Source organism: Urocitellus parryii, chromosome 4, assembly GCF_045843805.1.
Source record: "Urocitellus parryii isolate mUroPar1 chromosome 4, mUroPar1.hap1, whole genome shotgun sequence".
In the NCBI taxonomy this organism is placed as follows: Eukaryota; Metazoa; Chordata; class Mammalia; order Rodentia; family Sciuridae; genus Urocitellus; species Urocitellus parryii.
Genome location: NC_135534.1, coordinates 32666475 through 32687925, shown reverse-complemented (window position 1 = coordinate 32687925; position 21451 = coordinate 32666475). Strand labels below are relative to the sequence as shown.

The 21451-nt window shown below is 37.3% G+C and overlaps 1 protein-coding gene across 1 annotated transcript; it reads left to right on the top strand.

Annotated features, from left to right (window-relative positions):
• The first annotated feature begins 288 nt into the window (after nt 1-288).
• On the top strand, nt 289-21043 carry Prrg4 (proline rich and Gla domain 4). The gene is made up of 6 exons (XM_026405145.2): nt 289-404; nt 752-876; nt 10074-10237; nt 12185-12233; nt 13919-14051; nt 20662-21043. The coding sequence occupies exons 2-6, from the start codon at nt 774-776 to the stop codon at nt 20894-20896; spliced, it is 684 nt and encodes a 227-aa protein (XP_026260930.1). The 5' UTR covers nt 289-404; nt 752-773; the 3' UTR covers nt 20897-21043.
• The last annotated feature ends 408 nt before the right edge of the window (nt 21044-21451 follow it).

Here is a 21451-nt window from a genome sequence, read left to right as displayed (position 1 = left end):
GGCTCGGAACAGAAGCTGTAGCTGCTGAGAGCGCAGCGTCGAGTCCTTGGAGACGCCAACCGGAGACCCGCCCTCCGCAGGTAAGCCAGCCCCGGGAGGCGGGGCGCAGTCAGGTGCTCTCCAGGTAGACGCGTCTTCGCTTTTCCTCTGCTGCGTCGGCGGCCTCCCAGGGCCTACGCAAGAACTCGCGGCGCGCAAATTTCCCCACCCACAACGCTCCTCCGCGCACCCTAGCGCCTCCTCTGTGTACTCGCTGGGGCCACCCGGGCACCGTGGAGAGCGAGAGTCGGAGTGTCGCCGAGATTTAAGGGGGCGCCAGAGACAGAGGGTCCAGAGATCTCAGGGACCACCAAGCAACAGGGCTCTGGCCCCGAGACTGTTGGAACATGTGCCGGGGAATACAGGTGCGGGGCCCGGAGACGGGGGTTGGGGAGCGGGGGAGAGGTTACCCGGGGAGATACAGGTGCCCGGGCTGAACCCACCGGGCAGATTCCAGTGCAAAGCGGAGGGGTTGTCCGGGCAAGGGTCCTGTTTGCCCTCGGAGAATTATGGGGCGCAGCATTTATCTCCAGGCACTCCCCGCAGGGGCACTTTCCCGGAGGGCATAGGGTCCGGACGACCGAAACTGCGCGTGGGGCGCAGTCGCGCGGTGGCTTTGAGTACAACAGGTCGGTGACTCAGTTACCACTGAAACTTGAAGTGCTGAGCTTGGGGCTTTTTTGATGTGTTTTTTTGTTTTTTATTTGTTTAGTTTGTTTGACAGTTGCCAGACTATGTTTACACTTCTGATTCTACTCAGCCAACTGCCCGTAGTTATCTTCGCATTTCCTCATTGCACAAGAAGTCTAAAGGATACGAGGCATGCCGGAGAAGAAGGTAAGAATGACCGCAATTTCCGAGAAAACCCTCCTGGAAACTGGAGCTGCATATTACAGATCTCTAACGAGAAAGTGTGGTGCTTGAAATTACATGGCCCCTCGAACCTTGGAAGTATTAAATTATCCTTTAGTTTAATCTGTGGCTTATTTGGTAATGTGGGTTTTCATGTTCTTTAAAGTGTATACAAATGTATGTTTCCTTTGATAAATATATGTTTTAAGACGTGGTTTGCGGTTAACTGAAGGGAAAGCCTATTTTAACTCTCCTTTTCCTAGATGAAGCTACCTGTCAAATTTTTTTAATATTTATTTTTTTTTAGATTTAGGTTGACACAATATCTTTATTTTATATTTATGTGAGGTTAAGGATCAAACCCAGTGCCTCATGCATGCTAGGCGAGCGCTCTACCATCGAGCCACAACCCCAGCCCCAAGCTATATGGCAATTATAAAAAGCACAATTATTTGTTCTTCTAGGAAAGGTGGACAGAGAGTCCAGGCTTTAGTCGGGACTTGTTTTTGCACTCTGGGGATAGAATGCAGGGCCTCATGCAGGGTAGGCAAGCACTCTACCACTATGCCACTCTCCCTCAGCCACCTTGTCTGGACTTGTTATGAGATCCTGAGCAAAGCACTTAATCCCTTTGGACTTGAATATCTTCCTCTGTAAAATGATGGGACAGAATGATATCCCAAGTCCTTTCCTTCTTTCAAACGTCTAATTGTCTAGATAAAGGCAGATGGTTGAGAGATTAGATTTGGTGCTCCCTAACCTAGAAGTCTGATTTTACCTTCGCCATAATCAGATTAGTTCTTGCCAGGTTAAAAGCCTAACCTAGCAAAACCAGAAAAGAAAAAAAAAAAATTCCTCTGGGTGTCAGCATCCTTCTCCTTGTATAATCATTGTGCTTCCCCACCCAGTGCCAGCACTATGTACTATTCCACATATTCTTGTCCCTTATCACATCTCATCAGGTTCTACTCGCAACTTATTTTCATTTGAGAAGGATGTGTTCCTGTCTTATTAATAATACAGTTGTGTGTGTGTGTGTTAAGATAGGGCAATCCTTTAACCTAAAGGAATAACATTTTAATGACAAAATTCTAGGCACCTGAATAGGCTAGCTGATGGGATAGGGAAAGATTTTGGAAAGAAAGAGATCCTTCTTGGTACTCTCTCAGTCACACCATATGTAAGTCCATCCATATATAAAGTTGATGGCCTATACTCAGTAGGACCAGATGATACACCCCAGAATGATTATGAGGGTATCCATTCATTCACATGACTATGCATAAAAGTCACTTCGAAGGCCATCAAAATTATGGAAGGAATTTAGAAATCATATTTGAGTGTGGAGAACTACAGATGTCTATGGGAAATGAAAATGGGGGATCCTAAATATTTGAAAAGACAACTACATTATGAATACATAGTACACCAGGCCCTATGCTAGGTGCCGGAGATATAGAAATGAAGTACTGTAATCCCTGCCATGGATACCTTCTTCGTCTGGTGGGGGAGGCAGGTTATAAACAGATAATCTCCAAAAGCTTTGTAACAGAAGTAGAGACAGAGAACCCTGGGAGTGAAAAGCAGTAACCTTGCTCTAGGAAAGAGTTGTATGATACACAGAGAGTGCTTATCATCTAAAACAGGACATAATAAATGGAGGTGTGAAGGCTAGAGGAGTCTCCCTTTCTCTGCCCCGGATACATTCCGAAACTTCCAGTAGATGCTTGAAATCTCAGTACTGAACCCTGTATGTCAGCACTGCATACCACAAGAGTTGATCTGAAAACCAAGATGGCTACTAAGTTACTAATGGGCAGGTAATGTATACAGTGTAGACACTCTAAACAAAGGATGATTCAAATTCTGGGCAAGACTGAGCAAGAGGGGGAGATTTCATCATTGAACCCACAGTGACAGATAACTTAGAAATTGTCTATTTCCGGAATTATCCATTTAATATTTTCAGGCCATGGTTGATCCTAGTAAACTGAAACTGTAAAAAGTAAATTTGTCAATAAAGGAGTACTACTACAACTGAAAAGCAGGGGACAGGTTCCTCCAGCTAAAGTCTAATAAATTCTTAGAATGGAGATGAAATCACTTAAAAGGAACTTATTTAGAAAACATGGGGTGATAGAAGAGATGAAGAGAAGTGGAATATTTGAGTGGAGGGATTTATAACAGTGAAATGCATAGACAGTCTCTTAGGAAAGTCTAATATATGAGAAACAGAGAAGGGAAGAGAATCCTAAGAAAGCAGATGCAAAAGACCAGTACTTCATTCAGCAGGAGTCAAGGGGAGAATAGGGGTTCTCACTTGGAGCCAAGGGCACTCCAGGGGTAGGAAAGTTTTCTTCTTTCCAATTAGAAACAAATTCAAGGGTTACTTAGACTCCAAATGACAAAGGACATTATTTCTCCTGATGTAGGAAAAAATTTGACCTGATACTGAAAGTGAACTCTAAGTTTAGCCACTGACAGAAACAGTACTTTCACACAAGGAAGTGGCAAATATCAGCCCCCCCAGAAGACACAGTTAATACAGTATTAACAATAATATTTTGATTAATCATAAATACATTCATCACATTGGTATAAATATAATTTAAAGAGAAATTAAAATGTCTATGGCACCCTCGTTTTTGTTTTATTTTCAAGTTTAAAAATAGCTCTAGCTGGGCAAGGGTCACACACCTGTAATCCCAGCCTCTTAAGGCTGAGAAAGGAGGATTACAAACTCAAGGCCAGCTTGGTTAATTTATTGAGACCCTTCCTCAAAATAAAAAAGGCTGTGGATGTAGCTCAGTGGTAGAACACTTGCCTAGCATGTATGAGACCCCAGGTTCAATCCCCTGTACTGGGGGAGGAAAAAAAAAAAGGCAAAGATCAGGACATTCCCGAAAAGGAGCAATATAGTAGTAGATTTCTTATTCTCCTTTCTGAAATTAGATTCTATGCAGTAAATATAACCAAGTTGAGCAAGCTGTGAGTTGCTTCTTCAGTTATCTAATACTTTAAACCTATCCAAGTTGAGTAATACCAGATTATATCTATGAATTGTTTCCATTAGTTGAGTTTAGGTCCAAGAGTTTCTCCCCACAATAGGAAATCTGAGTTTGTTGATCCTATTTTGGGGGGTACCTTCTATGTGCCAGGCACCTACATCTCTGGGGAGAACAGAGTGCTAACAGAGTAAGTGAAGCGCATAGAACACCAGATGGTGCTAATACTATGGAGAAAAGCAGAATATGGACAGGGAGTTTCTGAGGTAGGTGGATAGGGATGGGGATTCAAGGTAACAGTGAACAAAATCCTGAGGTGTGAGGGCAAACTGAAAGGAAAAAAAAAATCTATTCAAAGAAAAGAGCAAGAACAAAGGCAGGAGAGAACCAAGTGTGCTGGAAGCCAGCATGGAGTGATGACCACAGAATACTTGAGGAAAAGTGGTAGAAGATAAGGTCAGAGGGGTAACAGCTTGAGGCTCTGATTGCATACGGCCTTAGGCCATTGTAAGGGCTTTGGCTTTTATTCTGTGGGAGGCAAGATTGTCTTTAGGTTTTTTAAAAGCAAAGTAGAGGGTTGAGTGTTTGTATATGGAAGAAGGAGCAAAATAAAGGAAACAAAGCAGGGAGGATCAGATATTATAAAGCTCTAGGAACCAGTAGAGTAGGAAATTGCAAGGGAGAGAGGAGGAACAGGAGATGTGGAATAAATTTTTAAAAATCAGGGTTGGGGGTCATGGCTCAATGATAGAAAGCTTGCCTAGCCCATTCCAGGTCCCGGGTTAGATCCTCAGCACCACATTAAAAATAAGTATTGTATCCAACTACAACTGAAAAATAAATATTTTTAAAAATTTTTAAATCATGCTATGTGGGGCTAGGGATATAGCTCAGTTGGAAGAATGTTTACCTTGCGTGCACAAGGCCCTGGGTTTGATTCCCAGCACACACACACACACACACACACACACACACACACACACAAATCATGCTGTGTGCATATATTAATATACCACAGGGAATGTCACCTTTACATATAAGTAGAAAGAGCCAATCAAAAATAAATAGAAGAGCCAAGTGCTGTGGCATATGACTGTAATCCCAGCAGCTGGGGAGGCTAAGGCAGGAAGATCATAAGTTCAAAGCCAGCTTTAGCAATTTAGCAAGACCTTGTCTCAAAATAGAAAATTTAAAAAGGAATGGGCCTGGGCTGGAGATGTGGCTCAGCGGTAGCGCGCTCGCCTGGCATGTGTGCGGCCCGGGTTCGATCCTCAGCACCACATACCAACAAAGATGTTGTGTCCGCCAAGAACTAAAAAATAAATATTAAAAATTCTCTCTCTCTCTCTCTCTCTCTCTCTCTCTCTCTCTCTCTCTCTCCTCTCTCACTCTCTCTTTAAAAAAAAAAAAAGGAATGGGCCTTTTTTTTTTTTTAGTTGTCAATGGATTTTTTATTTTATTTTATTTTATTTATTTATATGTGGTGCTGAGGTTCAAACCCAGGGCCTCACACATGCCAGGCAAGTGTTCTACCACTGAGCCACTTCTCCAACCCCAAAGGGTTGGGCTTTTTATACACCATAATATTTTTTAAACAGATTTATTAAAAGACAAAATTAGGGGCTGGGTTTTAGCTCAGTGGTAGAGCACTTGCCTTGCAAATGTGAGGCACTGGGTTCCGTCGTCCTCAGCATCACATAAAAATAAAATAAATAAAACAGACACAGAATAAAGTATGGGGTTATTGGCTGGCTGGAAAATAACTGGATAAATAGGATTTATGGTTATAAGCTTTTTGCCTGAAGGAATACCTCAAGCTTTGGCACACAGCATCAGGCACATAGAATAATTAACAGATGGCAGTGATTATTAGTATTATTAATGTTATGTTATAGATTCTCTTCATCATAAAATGTTAACCAGGCACATATAGACATTAAAGAGAGTTAATGTATACACATAAATATTTGCAATCTTTTAAATGTTATTGTAATATGAAACAGAGATACAAAAATTATATCACTTAATGAGTTTTTAAATAAATAAATAAACAGTAAATAAATAAAATAGAGGTATTGTGTCCATCTACAATTAAAAAAAATCTTTTTAAAGAAAATGAACATTAGTGGAACCAACTTAGATGCCCTTCAATAGATGAATGGATTTAAAAAATGTGGCATTTATACACAATGAAATATTACTCAGCACTAAAAAATAACAAGATCATGGCATTTGCAGGCAAATGGATGGCATTAGAGCAGATTATGCTAAGTGAAGTTAGCCAATCCCTAAAAAACAAATGCCAAATGTCTTCTCTGATATAAGCGGGGTGACTCAAAATGGGATAAGGAGGAAGAGCATGAGAAGAGGACTACTACTAAATAGGGAAGAGAGGTGGGAGGGAAAAAGAGGGAGAAGGGGAGTTGCACAGAAGATGGAAGGAGACCCTCATCATTATACAGAATACATGTATGATGTTGTGATGAGAAAAAGAAAAAAAAGTGTGTCACATTAGATTGGATAGAGAGAAATGATGGGAGGGGAGAGGAGAAGTAGGGAGGATAGGAAGGGCAGCAGAATAGAATAGACATTATGATTGCTGTATGTATATAGGTGACTCTATGACCAGTGTGATTCTGCAATCTGTACAATCAGAAAAATGAGAAATTATACCCCAATGATTCAAATGTATCAATTGCCAAGATCATTGTAATGTCATGTGTAGCTAATTAAAAAAAAAAAAAAGAAAAGAAAATGAACATTAAATTTAAGCATGTAGGTTGGTTTTGACAAATGTGTACACCCATGGAACCATAGTGAAAATGCCCACTGCTCCCAGGAGTTTCTGCAGGCCAGCAGAACGCTCTCTTGGGGCAGCAGAGCCTTCCATTAGGGCCAGCACTAGAGGAACCCTGGGAGTGGCCTGGGGTGAGAAAAGTGACAGTCATATGCCAGAGCACTTGGCTCAGCCAGGTTCTGAGAGATACTCTGTAATATGTTTATAGCTGTCTTCTTTTGATCTTTCCTTTTACTATTTTGTGACTTTGAAAAGTTTTAACTAAATTGCCAATTTTAAAATAATTAAATAATAAAAAGGGCTAGAGATGTGGCTCAGTGGTTAAGAATTCCTGGGTTCAATTCCCAGTGCCCCCAAAATCAATCAATCAATAAATCAATCAATCAATTAATAAATGAATGAAAGACCAAAAGAGTGCAAAAAGGAAAATAGAGCGAGGGAGAAGGGGATAAAAGGGGGAAAACCATGAACTGTAAGCAAATTCCATGTATGTACGATTTGTTAGGATGAACACAAATACTATGTGTCATTATAATGCTCTAACATTCAAAAGATAGAAAAAAAAGACAAAAAAAAAAAAGGTCAAACTATGTCTCTTAAAAGGATTCTCTAGCCAGGTACAGTGGTCCACACCTATAATCTCAGCTACTTAGGAGGCTGAGGCAGGAAGATCACAAGTTTCGGGCCAGCATGGGCAATTTAGCAAGACCCTGTCTCAAAATAAAAAATAAAAAGAGGTGAGGTGGACATGTAATTCAGTGGTTAGATAGGCACTGGGATCAATCTCCAATAAGATTGATTGATCCATCAATCTAGATTGATAGATGTCTCTGGCTATTGTTTTAACAACTGCATACAGAGGAACAAGGAGACCACTAGAATTCCATTGTAGGAGTTCCAATGAGGGTTGAGAGGCTTGGAAATTTTTTCATTCTGTGCTTTCATTGCTGAACACATAAAATCTACAAGAAGACAAAGGAGAAAGAACGGAATTATTTAGTCACACTAACCCCTCCATCCCCTTCCATTACCATTCTGGGGCAAGAAACTACTATTTACCACTCATGCTCCACAAACACCTCGGAATCAAACTGACAGGAAAAATAGGTTTATTCTAACCCAGTTTTGAAGGAAAATAGAGTGGATTTACTCTCAAATCACCATCTTCAGAGAACTCAAGGGCAAGGAAAGCTTTTATAAAAGAAGAAGAGGTGGGCCAGGGTTATGGCTCAGTGGTGGAGCGCTTGCCTAGCATGCATGAGGCACTGGGTTTGATCCCTGGCACCACACAAAAATTTTAAAAATAAATAAAATAAAATAAAGGTATTGTGTCCATCTACAACTAAAAAAAAATAATAATTAAAAAAATAAAAGAAGAGGAGGTAAAGTGGGACATAGGGCAGGAAATAAACATATAGATTTAAGTTAAAGGAGAACTCATCAATCTTGGCTTCCTTGGTGTCTGGAGGTAATGGGCAACTCTTCAGCCTTTATTTTAGTATGAAGAAGTTTAGAAGTTAAAATAATTTGGAATTTTTATTTCTCAGTATGAGGAAGTTGCCCTTATTTTCAGTGGGAGTCTGTTTCACTTTTAGAATAAAACCCATTATTTAGAATAAAACCCATTATTCCAGCCTAGCTTCCCCCTTAGTTCCAATAGCCATATGTTACTTATAACATAGAAATTGACACACCAGAATAGTGATTGGCCAAAATAAATACAAGGTGAACCACATAAATGATTTTAAAATTTCTAATAGACACCTTTTTAAAAGTAAAAGAAATAGATGACATAAATCTAATAATGTATTTAATTTAACCCAATATCTAAAACGTTATTTCAAAGTGTAAGCAATATTGAGATATTTCATTCCTTTTTTTTTAACCCCAGTAAGTCTTTGAAATCCTCTTTGTATTTATACTTAAATCACATGTCAATTCAGACTCTTTTTTGTCCCCTCTGGTATTAGGAATTGAACCTAGGAGTACTCTACCACGATGCTACATCCTCAGTCCTTTTTATTTTTTATTTTGAGACGGGGTCTCATAATTTGCTGAGACTGTCCTCAAACTTGTGATCTACCTGCCTCAGCCTCCTGAGTAGCTGGAATTTATAGGCATGCACACCCAGCAGGACTAGCCACTTTTGAAGTACTCAGTAGCCATAAATGGCCAGTGTCTACTGTATTGAACAAAACAGCTCCAGAAGATTCAGACCTGTTTGGATAGAAAATTAATTTGTAGAAAAATAATAAGGGCAAGATATGACCATTCTCAAAAGGATAAGAATCAATGGCCTACCTGAGGTCACTCACAAATTAATATTGGTTTTCCAGACCATGCTTTCTCAGGAACTATCTTCTGACTGCCCACTTTAATATATTCTTCCTGTGGTAATGGTTAGCATTGAGAAGTGTCATCACTTTTAAGTTCTTTTAATCATTTTGATGTAGTTGTTAGAAATTTCTGAATTCCAGTCTAGGTAATATGATCTGGAGCAAAAATCACTTGAACCTTGTTTGGTTGACTCCAGAATGAGTTTAAAGTTTGTGAGTTTTGAAAATGCTACCATGATGGAATGTTCTGGTTTTGTGTCAATCTGTGCTTTGACCTTTATGTTTACTATTGACCTTCCCTGCAAATATAGATGGTGTCCCCAAAGGCACTACAGACATATTTTGGGGTGGGGTAAAAGGAGTCACTCCTTTGGCAGAAGCTGAATGTCTTTTAATTAATCATATAATTAACTTATTTTAATAACTTAGAAGTCCATAATTTTATAAGATTTAATATAAGCTTGAATAAGAAGTATTTAAGATAAAAGTATTGATTTATAATTTTAGAACTTAAAAGGTATCGTGATTATTTAATTCAATTCCCAATTTTGCAAATGAGGAAATGCCAGCCCAGAGATATAAATGCCTAATCCCAGTATACAAAGCCAAAAGCTCAAACCAATCGAAACCAAGAATCTGTCTTCCCACTCTCAGTCCATTACTTTGTCTATTATACCCCACTAATTTTTCTTAATCAAGATAATAGGGGAACCAGCCTTTGGAAATAGAATAGTGTGATCTGTCATTTATTGGAAAATAATTGTGTGAAGGGAAAAGTGATATTTGAATAATTTTCATTTATACTAATAATTTTGGATATTACTAAGCCAAGTATTTTCTGGAATCATGTTAGTTTTTATATTTCATATTTATCAGAAATCATTCTTACTGGTGCTGTTTTTTTAAAGTCAGATTTTTAAAGCCATACAAGAAATTTGGTATAATTTAAACACAGAAGAGATCTCTTTACTTTTCTACAATTGAAACAGATATTTTCTGCCTTATGCTTATCAATGTCTGAAATCTTTTTGGTTCCTTCATTAGTTTTTACATCAAAAGAAGAAGCAAACTTTTTCATACATCGCCGCCTCCTATATAACAGATTTGATTTGGAGCTTTTCACTCCTGGTGACCTAGAAAGAGAATGCATTGAAGAACTTTGTAATTATGAGGAAGCCAGAGAAATTTTCGTGGATGACGATAAAACGGTAATTTGGTTGATGATGTTAATTAGCTGGAAAGTTATTAAACTGTACTTATGAAAGTAGCACTTTCAGTCATTATAGATTTTATGCTTTAAACAAAATCAAGGTTGTATACCTGTTATCTCTTTCTACTTCCTAAAAATGCTAATTACCCTATTGAGACTTGACTCTATACTTAATTACCTGGGTTTATAGTAATTAGCAGGTTATGGGCTATGCTGTGATTTTTGTGTGTTTAATGTCTATTATACTCAATAACAATCTCAGAGTGGAGTGAATTAAACTTCAAGATATTATTTGAGGGCTGGGAATGATATCTCAGTGCTGAGTACTTGCCTAGCAACCACAAGGCTCTGAATTCAATCCCAGCACCCGAAAACAAACAAAAAAAGATATTACTTGAGTTATTGCTCTGACTCAAACTTCAGTTATTTAAAACTCAGAACTTTTCCCTAGATATCTTACTCTTTTTTGATTAGTATTTATTAACATTCTACTACATACCAGATGTTTCGTTAGCACTGAGGATACATAATATGTAGCCCCTGCATTCAGGAGTTTATTTTTTGTTTATCTGTGTAATTTAAAGGAAATCTTTCTAGAAATTCCACCTTAAAATATAATTAAATCCTATCTGTAATGTGGGCACAGTGGCACTCACCTATAATTTTAGCAACTTGGGAAACTGAGGCAAGAGATTCCAAGTTGAAAGCCAGTCTTGGCAATTTAGCAAGACCCTGAGTGAAAATTTTAAAAAAAGCTGGGCAGGATGGCCTGAGCCTGTAATTCCAGCCACTTGGGAGGCTGAGGCCAGGAGTATTGCAAATTTGAGGCCATCCTCAGCAATCTAGAGAGACCCTCAGCAATTTAGTAAGACCCCCTCTCAAAATAGCAATAGGGTCATAGCTCAGTGGTAAAGGGTCCCTGAGTTCAATCTAGTACCAAAAGAGTTTAATAAATAAATAACAAAAAGGGCTGAGGGTATAGTCCAGTGATAGAGCACCCTGGCATTCAATCTATGGTACAAAAAATAATCTTCTCTGTTAACCTTGATAACATAGATAATACTGTGCCTGTTATCTTAAGGAATGTTAATTCTTTACTTTTGTAGGTTGAATAACCCCAGCTCTTTTTCCTCTTCCTCAAGCATTTATGTTATTTTTTTTTTACTCAATAAGAACCTCCCAAGGTATCCTTCAAAGACAGGGAGCAATAAAACCTTGTTCTTTATTCTTCTATAATTGTGCCCAGCCTCCCATTTCCTGTAAGTATTTACCACATCTGTTAAAGTGGGAAAACGAAGAATATGCTTTACAGTTGTGCTTGTTGGGATTTTAAACCCATTTTCTAATTTTATCCTGCTTCCTTAAAATTTTATTTATTTTTTTAATGTTTATTTTTTAGTTATACACAATACCTTTACTTTGTATATTTATTTTTACGTGGTGCTGAGGATCGAACCCAGGGCCTCATGTGTGCTAGGCGAGCGCTCTACCACTGAGCCACAACCCCAACCCCTGGTTCCTTAAAATTTACTTCTATTCTTTCAAGTACCGTGGATCTTAAACTGTCTCAGGGATGTCTTTCCAAGTCAATAAATACCTCTCAATAAAATCTCCTAGCAAACTGTGGGCCCCCTACAATAGAAGAATTCAGGCCCTTTCCAAACACCATAATGGGTTCACTGACTTAATCTCCACCCTTGGTGCCTTTATTCAAATGCCTTAGTGAGGGCCCCAAGCAAGTAAGGGAGAAAAGCAAGGCATGGTTTAGAGGGTGGAGAGTGGACCTGGTTCTTTAACCAATTAAGCAGACACAGTGACAGGCTTGAATGTGCTGGTGTCTTACCTGTGGCACATGCCAAGTGTTTACCACCCCTAGTTTGGGTCATTGGGAGCAAATGAAATGATAATAAATTACATAAATTTGGAAATTTTATCTTTTTCTTAGATGACATTTTGGCAGGAATATTCAATTAAAGGACCAGCCACAAAATCAGGTAAGGTAAGAATTGATAAAATTTAATGTTTTCCTTGCCCTCTCTCTATTATAATATACTTTAGTTTTCATTGTTTGAATTTGGCTATTGCTCAGCATACATACCTTGTAAATCCAAGAAAGATTTCTCAGTTATATGTTGGGTTATCTGAGACAGAGAAGGCTACATTCATCATTCATCTACTCACACATTGAAAATCAAGTTTGGTGAGATATTAGGGAAATGAGATAATGGGCTTAAAGCTGTTCTAAACAGCTCAGCTAAGTCAAGACTTGCACAGAATACTCTTTTGGTTTCAAGTAGTAAACTATTTTAAAGTTTTCTTCCTTTTTTTTTTTTAACCATTACAAGTGGATGGAATACTAACGTTAAGAAAATTAAGATTGCTGGATAGACCTGGGGTTTAGTTCAATGGTAGAGCACCTGCTTAGCTTGTGAAAGGCTATATTCAATCCCCAAGTCCAGGACAAAAAAAAAAAAAAGATTGTTAAGTAGAATTAAGTACCTTTTAGAAAGAGGAAATGCTTTGTCTTATCTTTCTTAACTGCCTTCTAAAATTGTTTTAATTGATGCATAATAATTGTACCTATTTCTGGGATACACTGTGATATCTTAATACATGTCTACAATGTGTTATGATCAAATCAAGATATTAAGCATATCTATCACTTCAAACATTTGTCATTTCTTATTAATAATACTCAAAATCCTCTTTTCTAACTATGTTAAAATATATGATAAATTATTAACTATAGTCACCTTGCTGTGCCATATAGAACATTAGAATTTATTACCTATTCCTCCTTGCTATAATTTTGTACCAAGATTTCCTATTCTTCCCTCCCCTTTATTCTTCAAGCCACTTTTGACTGATTTTTATATACACAAACACATATTTTGCCATTTTTTCAAATAGATATCATTCTTTCTACAGGTAACATCACCCTATAGAATACTATATTGTATAGCTACACCAAGTTGCTTAATGAATGTATCTTAGTAGTTAATACCAAAATGTGTAGTTGCATAAGGAATGTTTATCCCACTTAGTATTGGATGTTATCATTTTAATGTGACCTATTTAAAATAAACAGGCGCTGGAGATGTAGCTCAATGGTAGAATGTTTACAAAGCATGTACAAGGCCCTCGATACTATCCCAGCACTGCCAAAAAAACAAAATAAACAAAAGCCAGGCACAGTGGCACATGCCTGTAATCCCAATGGCTCAAAGACTAAGGTAGGAGGATTGCAAGTTCAAAACCAGCTTCAGCATCTTAGGCCCTAAGCAACAACTTAGTGAGACTCTTTCTCTAGATAAAATATTTTTAAAATGGGCTGGTGTATGACTCAGTGGTCAAGCACTGCTGGGTTCAATCCCAGTACCATAAATAAATATTAAAAAAAAAAAAAGGCTGTAGCTCACTGGTAAAGCACCCCTGGGTTCAATCTCCATTAAAAAAAAAAAAAGAAAGAAAGAAAGAAAAAGAAAAAACAGAGACTGAGAGACAAAGAGAAATGAAAGATCATTTAAAATTTTTTTCAGGTAGCTTCTCTAGCACAAAAATTTTTTTTAAAGAAATCAGTATCAATGATTAGATGCTTAATAATGTGTTAAAATTGTTGAAATCATAGATGATGCATTTCAAGTATTGTATTTATATTATTTTTATGATTTCTTTTAAGATGGTAACAGAGAGAAAATTGATGTTATGGGCCTTCTGACTGGATTAATTGCTGCTGGAGTATTTTTGGTCATTTTTGGATTACTTGGTTACTATCTTTGTATTACTAAGTGTAACAGGCAACCATATCCAGGGTAAGTACCAAATAAAAATACTTGATTCATTTTTGCACATTCTATATTGCGATTTTAAAATGAAACAAAGAGCTGCCTATTTTGTTACATAAACTTTATATTCTGGAATAATTTCAAATACACAGGGAGGTTACAAAAATAGTAGAGTTCCCATATAGCCTTTAGCCAGTTTCCCCCATTGTTACCATATCATGTTACCATAGTAGGTTTGTCAAAACTATAAAACAACATTTGTGCATTACTACTAAGTAAACTCCAGATTTTATTTAGATTTTACTAGTTTTTCCATTAGTGTCCTCTTTCTGCTCCAAATCCTCTCTTCTAGCTATTTGGCAATATGCTCTTGGATCCAGTCATGGTAATACATTTAATTGTCATGTCCCAGGCTCCTCTAGTCTCACAGTTGTTTGGTGGCTTAATTTAGCAACACAGTAACAATTTAACGATGCTATTTCTAACATGCTTCAAAAGAATATAAGAAATGTCATATATGTTACCTTGATTTTTCAGTAGTTCCTTCGAAGCCAGAGGCAGACACCTGTGTCCCCACATTATTTCCTGAAGCAAAAAATTCTGTAGTTTATTCTGAGTCAGACTTAATAGACCTATGTGGCTTCCCACAAAGAAACAGAATAACTGGCTTTTTATAACTCTTTTTATTGATTCTTTGAATTAAGTATAGATTAATAAAACAAAATTCTCACCAATTAAAGATAATAGCACATTAATAAAGTTTGATAAATATTCATAAAAGCCATAATTATTTGTACAATAGAACCTCATTATTGTTATTGAACTAAGAGGCACTGATTATCTTTCCAGTAAGTATGCATGAGAAGGTAGAGACGACATTATTCAGAAGAAGCAGGCTATTATAGATTGATGCTTATATATGCATAGTCACAATCAGAAATTTTGTGAATAAGCTCATGATCGTGACCAAGTGTGCTTTTTTATGGTAACTTAGTGATTTGATTTATCTTTTTAGAAAAATAAGCATTGTTTCTGTATTCTTCTAATAGAGTTGTGTGTGTGTATATATATATTTTTTTTCAATATATTACTTATATATTTCAAAAGAAAAAATATACAGTTTAAAAAAACATTTTAGTTGTAGATGGACACAATACCTTTATTTATTTATCTTTATGTGGTGCTGAAGATTGAACCCAGGGCCTCACACATGTTAGGTGAGCACTCTACCACTAAGCCACAACCCCAGCCCCAGAGTTGTTTGTTTTACAAGATTCTTCATCTTATAATTTAAGGCTAAGTTTCAACCCCTATCAAATCAAATTTAAATTCTACAAACCCCTTACCTGAATCTTCAAAAATACCACTGTTGTTGTAGTGAAAAACAAAGAAAAACTGAGAAAATAACTGTTCCAAATTGAAGTAGATGATATGATGATTAATGCAATGTGTGATCCTGGACCAGAAAAATAAATTGGTATCAGTCTTAAATTTCTTGGATTTGGAAAATAGGTGAAGATCTTTTTAAAAACATGTAATTATATAATGGTTCTAAAATTTTATTGGCAATTACTGTTAAAAAAAAAAGCAGGCCAGGTGCTGTGGTGCATGCCTGTAATCCCAGAAGCTTGGGGGGGTGGGAAGTGGGTTGGCGGTAAGACAGGAGAATCGAGAGTTCAAAGCTAGCCTCAGCAATGGCAAGGCCCTAAGCAACTCAGTGCAACCCTATATCTAAATAAAATATAATACATAGGGCTGGGGATGTGGCTCGGTGGTTGAATAACCCTGAGTTCAATCCCTGGTTCCAAAAAAAAAAAAAAAAAAAAAGCAGCTAATTAAAGCATATAGCAAAAAATGTTTAACTGCTTAAGTTTTCTTTTTTAGGTCTGGAGGTTTAGTTCAGTGTTAGAGTACTTACCTAGCTTTCACAAGGTTCCATGTTTGATATCCAGAACAGGAAAAAAAATTAAATTAAATTGCATAATGCAATTAATTTGTGCTTTTCTTGGCACAAAGTAGGATTAAAAGTTTTCTTGAATATCCTAATCTCCACTATTAATATGTTAAAATTTTCTTGAAGACCCTAATCTCCAATATTAATATGATGCTTCCATAGCAATGGAAATAATTTTTAAAGTGATTCACACAGATGAGACAAAAAAAAAACTACTTTAAAACTTCTTCAACAGATATTACTTTTATTAATTTTTAGAGAAGCTGGACACAGTGGCACAGTGTGTAACTCCAGCAACTCAGGAGGTGGAGGTGGGAGGATCACAAGTTCAAAACCAGCCTAGGTACTTTAGTGAAACCCTGTCTCAAAACAAAAAATAAAAAGGGGTTGAGGATATAGCTAAGAACTTTTTACATTGTAGAACTAAATGAAATTAGTAAATATAAAAGATACATTTCTCCCTAATTTTTTTTTTTTTTTTTTTTTTTTTTTTGTGGCACTGGGGCTCAAACTCAGGGCACTCTACCAGCTGAGGCCGGAGAATCACAAGTTTGAAGCCAATGTTGGCAATTTCAGGAAACCTTGTCTGGGGATGTAGCTCAGTGGTAGGGTGCCCCTGAGATCAATCCCAGTACTACAAAAAATAAGAAGAAGAAAAAAAAGTTTAACATGTCATGTGTGATGATGACCTCTGAAATCCCAGCTACTTAAGAGGCTGAGGCAGGATTCCAAATTCAAGGCCAGCCTCAGCAATTTAGCAAGACTCTGTCTCAAAATAAAATAAAAATGGCTAGGGTATAGCTCTGTGGTTCTCTGAGTTCAATCTCTGTGGTCTCCTAAATTCAATTCCCAGTATCACACACACAAAAAAAATTTAATGTTAAAATGGCAATTTTATGATAAATAGGTATTGCCACATTTTTTTTAAACTGGAAAAAAGAGTAAGAGCTTAACGCAACAGATGTGGAATTAAGATTCGTGTATTAGAGGAGACGAGTTGAAGTTGTGAGAGTAGGCAAGTTCTCTGAATATAATTAAAGGACAGAAGGGAAAAGACAGAGTCTTACAGGATGCCCCCCACTAAGTATGCAGAAAAAAGAGGAGGAGCCAGCAAGGAGGGCAGAAAAAGAAGGAACATAAATTGTAATTCTACCCCACGCTGAAATTCTTGGAAAACTCCCTGAGGCATTATATGACCTATGGGCATGGACTAAGAAGTCTGTGTCTATAAATTCTGTAGAAATTTCAGAAGTGAGAGAAAGTAAGGAAGAATTTGTTTAATTTTTCTTAAGCCACTATCTTTAAGCGGAAGACCTATGTTAATTTTCCTCATTCAGTATATAGGAAATGAATAAGTTCTTTTCATTTTCTAGGACTTTTGACCAAGATTTTATTTACTGTGGGTTTTTCACCAGCTAGGGGAATCCACAGGTTAATTAAAACATAGGCAGAATTTGTCTTTGGAGATTCTTCTTGATGTCTATCTTTCCTTTTCTCCTACCCCATTCATAATGTTTTTCGGGGAAAAAAAAAAAAGCTCTTGGGGCTATAGTTGTAGCTCCATGGTAGAGCGCTTGCCTAACATGTGTGAAGCACTGGATTTGATCCTCAGCACCACATCAAATAGAACAAAGGTATTATGTCCATCTACAACTAAAAAAAAAAAATTAAATGAAAAGCTCTTATATGTCCTCATGTTTAATAACTGCATTCAGGCTAGGGGTGTGGCTCTGTGGTAGAGCACTTGCCTGGCAGGTGCCAAGCCTGGGTTCCATCTCCAACACTGAAAAAAAAAAAAATCATTCAAGGTCTGTGGTATCTATGATAGCACATGCATTATTCAGTGTCTTTGTGCTTGATGATTTCTTCTCTCTGCTTTATTTTTCTACTTTTCTACACCACTCTGTCTTCCTTATTTTGTTCCTTTTTTTTTTAAAACCCAGAAATATTTATAATTTTTTTCCTGCATGAGGGTAGAAAAAGAATTCAAATTCATGGGGAGGTTAGGCAAAGTGCTGCTCTAGTAGTCCTAGCTACATGAGAGATTGGGGCAGAAGGATCACTTGAGCCTACAGGTTCAAGGCCAGCCTAGGGAACATAGTAAGACCCTCATTTAAAATAAATAAATAAATAAATAAGCATCACATGGGGGGTTAAGTGGTGGCATGATTATGGCATGTCTTCTGTATATGTCATTGTGAAATATAAAACCCTGGATATCTCCTATTAAAAGTAAGGTTAGTTAACGTTAGTCTAGTGTAATACCAGTGTAGTATACAAATAATTTTTCATTCATTGTGTCTGATCCTCTGAACTGTTGAGTTCTAGAGGACATTTCAAGCTAGGTTTACTAGAAATGCTCTTTTAAATACTAAAGAGCTCTTTTAAATACTAACTTTGAAATACTAAAGTGCTTTGCATTTATTGTCCCAAGAAATTCTTCTAGCAGAGTCATTTGTTCACTTTCTGTATTTCACAAGGCTGAAAGTAGTGAGAAGGGAAGAGAATACTTGAGAAAGAAAAACAATTTTTTTAAAAAGATCATGGTCAGAAAAATTTGCCTCTGTGTAAAACATACCAAAAAATGGAAAATTCTAAAATCTTTTCCATTCTTGGTTCCTGTATTTTGTGGAAGAAAAGAGGCATAATATGGTATTCCAGTTTTAAGATACTATTAGTGCATACTTTCTGATTTTAATCACATAAGATATATGAGGTGTAAGAAAACACTAGGTAGTATTTAATGACTGATGTAATCATTACATAGTTTGTATAGTTTTTTGTTTGTTTGTTATTTTTATTTTTTTGGTACTAGAGATTGAACCCAAGAGTATTTTACTATTGAGCTTCATCCCAAGAACTTTTTATTTTTTATTTTGAGACAGGGTCTTCCTAAGTTGTCCAAATGGCCTTGAACTTGATCCTCCTGTCTCAGCCTCCTAAGTAGCTAGGATTACCGATGTGAGCCACTGTGCACTGCTTCCATGTATTAAATTTTGAAAGTCAACATGGAAAATTTTTGTTAGAATAAAATATCTGTCTACCCCATCCCCTGTAAGCAAACACACAGAACTTCTTCATCGTAAGCTGATGAATGTGGCAAGTGACTGACCTCTCATGAGTGCATTCCAGACTTCTGACAGAGGAGGAATTGTGTTGAGCCCTCTAAGTAAACTTGTGATCCTCTCAGTTGCCTCTCAACTATTGAAGGGCTGATTATCCAGCTCCTAGATTTACACAGACTTTTGCTTTTCTTCTTTCTGCAATTTTTCTCTTTCCCTCCAATTTCAAATCTCATTATTACCTTCAAAAGGAAAAGGTGTCTTAAAGAAGCAATTGGCTGACTTAGCTTGGGAAAGTTCTCTGTAAATTATCTGTGTCTTAATGGGAAGTATACTGTAAACATTGACTAGAGGTCAATATTGACTGTAAGTTTTAATTATCTCATTAGCCGTAACTATAGGAGGTTAACTTATATAAGGGTACTTTATAGACAGCCAACTTTATAATCTAAACAGATTTACTTCTTAATGCTTCAGTTACATTTCATAATTCACAATGGGAAGAGAAAACCGTAGGTTTAAAACACCAGACCCATGTTGCAACTTCCATTGACAGGCAAGGTTTTGTGAAAATGGTCGAGTGAACCAAGCCATTTATGTATTTATTTTCCTGTGTGTGGGGGGGAAAATATATATATATATATATATATATATATATATATATATATATGGCTTAGATTAGTGGAAGGGGAAAACACAATTCTAAGAAAAGGATCAATACCAGTGAAAACACAGAGAAGGGCCCAAGAATTTGCTGCAAACACAGGGTAGTATCAAGAAATTACTCAGCAAGAGCAGAGAACTGTAAAAACTAAGGCAAGACCAGAATAAGGGAGGCTTTCAAGAGGAGGCTCAGGAGTCCGAACCCGATTCGGTGGCAAGTAGGCTGCAGATAGACTTTTAAGGAGGAGGGCAACATGAAGGAAGTACTGCTGTCTTGGAGGTATGGAGGTACAGGTAGAAGGGAACAGAAGACAAAGGAGGATATCAGCCATTGTGATTATCTCTGTGGCATTTATTTCCTTGGCTTGGAGTTGTCCCCCTCAACAAAGCCTCGATTTGGCATCACATCATACTTTTGAGAAAATTTTCAGAGAAGAGGGAGTGAAAGAAAATTCACACATTTTGGATTCTTACTAAGTGTGCCAGACACTGCTAGAAGCTATATATACAACATCCTCCTGGGTTTTCACAAAACAATTCTGCTGTAGCTTTTACTATCCCCATGTAAGAGAGGAGGAAACAGGTAGTTTGAGTTCATTCATATATCTATGAAATGACTGTCAAGTTTCAAACCATTTCTGACTTGGTCTTTCCCTATACCAAGACTCTTTCAGAGTCATGGGTAAACAATAAAACAGTTGTTATATTAATAAATTGAGTTCAACATTTATCAAAATATTTAATTTTTTAATATTTTTTTAGCTTTAAGTGGACACAATATCTTTTATTTTATTTTTATGTGGTGTTGAGGATCGAACCCAGTGCCTCACGCCTGCCAGGCGAGCATGCTACTACCTGAGCTATATCCCCAGCCCTGAAAATATTTATTTTTTAATATTAATCATATTAATCCAAAAATGCTACCTTTCCTAGACCTAAACACAGTCTCTCTGTTTAGTTCTCCAGCCATCTATGCCAGAAGGGGCAGACACACTCCCTCCATCATTTTCAGAGGACCTGAGGAAGCTGTCTTATCACCGTCACCAACTTCTTTGGAGGACACAGGACTGCCTTCTTATGAACAGGCAATGGCACTGACCAGAAAACACAGTGTTTCACCACCACCACCATATCCTGGGCCAGCAAGAGGATTTAGGGTATTTAAAAAGTCTATGTCACTCCCGTCTCACTAAGAACACCCTGCACTTCGGCATAAGAAATCCATGCTATTTGAATGGTTTGTTCTCCCTGAACCAAAAAAGATTCAGCTCTTTATGACAAACTGCATAGAATAAAGGAAGAGTAAGCACTATGAACCACACCACAGTTCCATTTGCATCTTGGACCCGAAAGTGATTGTCATCAGCTTGATAAGAGATTTTGGCGCCAAGGGCAACATGGTAACACACACGTGTAATCTCAGCTACAGGGGAGGCGGAGGCAGGAGGATCACAAGATCGAGACCAGCCTGAGCAAGTTAGTGAGGTATCTCAAAACAAAATTTTAAAAAATGGCTGAGTATGTATGTAACTCAGTGGTAGAATTGCCTGGCACATGTGAAGCCCTGGGTTAGATTTCCCCACCCTGCAAAAAAGGGAGAGAGAAAAAGAAACAGAATTTGATTATATAATTCTCACAGTTAATAAGAAAGCACTTTTAAATAATGTATATTTTAAAGGTTCAAAAATCTTTGTTAATGGCTGGAGATTTAACTCAGTTGGTAGAGTTATTTGCCTCACATGCACAAC

Excerpts from the sequence above, each read along its gene's own strand:
- Prrg4 (XM_026405145.2), top strand. The coding sequence starts at position 774 with ATGTTTACACTTCTGATTCTACTCAGCCAACTGCCCGTAGTTATCTTC. Across the intron at positions 877-10,073 it reads GAGGCATGCCGGAGAAGAAG|TTTTTACATCAAAAGAAGAA; the intron begins GTAAGAATGACC and ends TTCCTTCATTAG. Across the intron at positions 12,234-13,918 it reads AGGACCAGCCACAAAATCAG|ATGGTAACAGAGAGAAAATT; the intron begins GTAAGGTAAGAA and ends ATTTCTTTTAAG.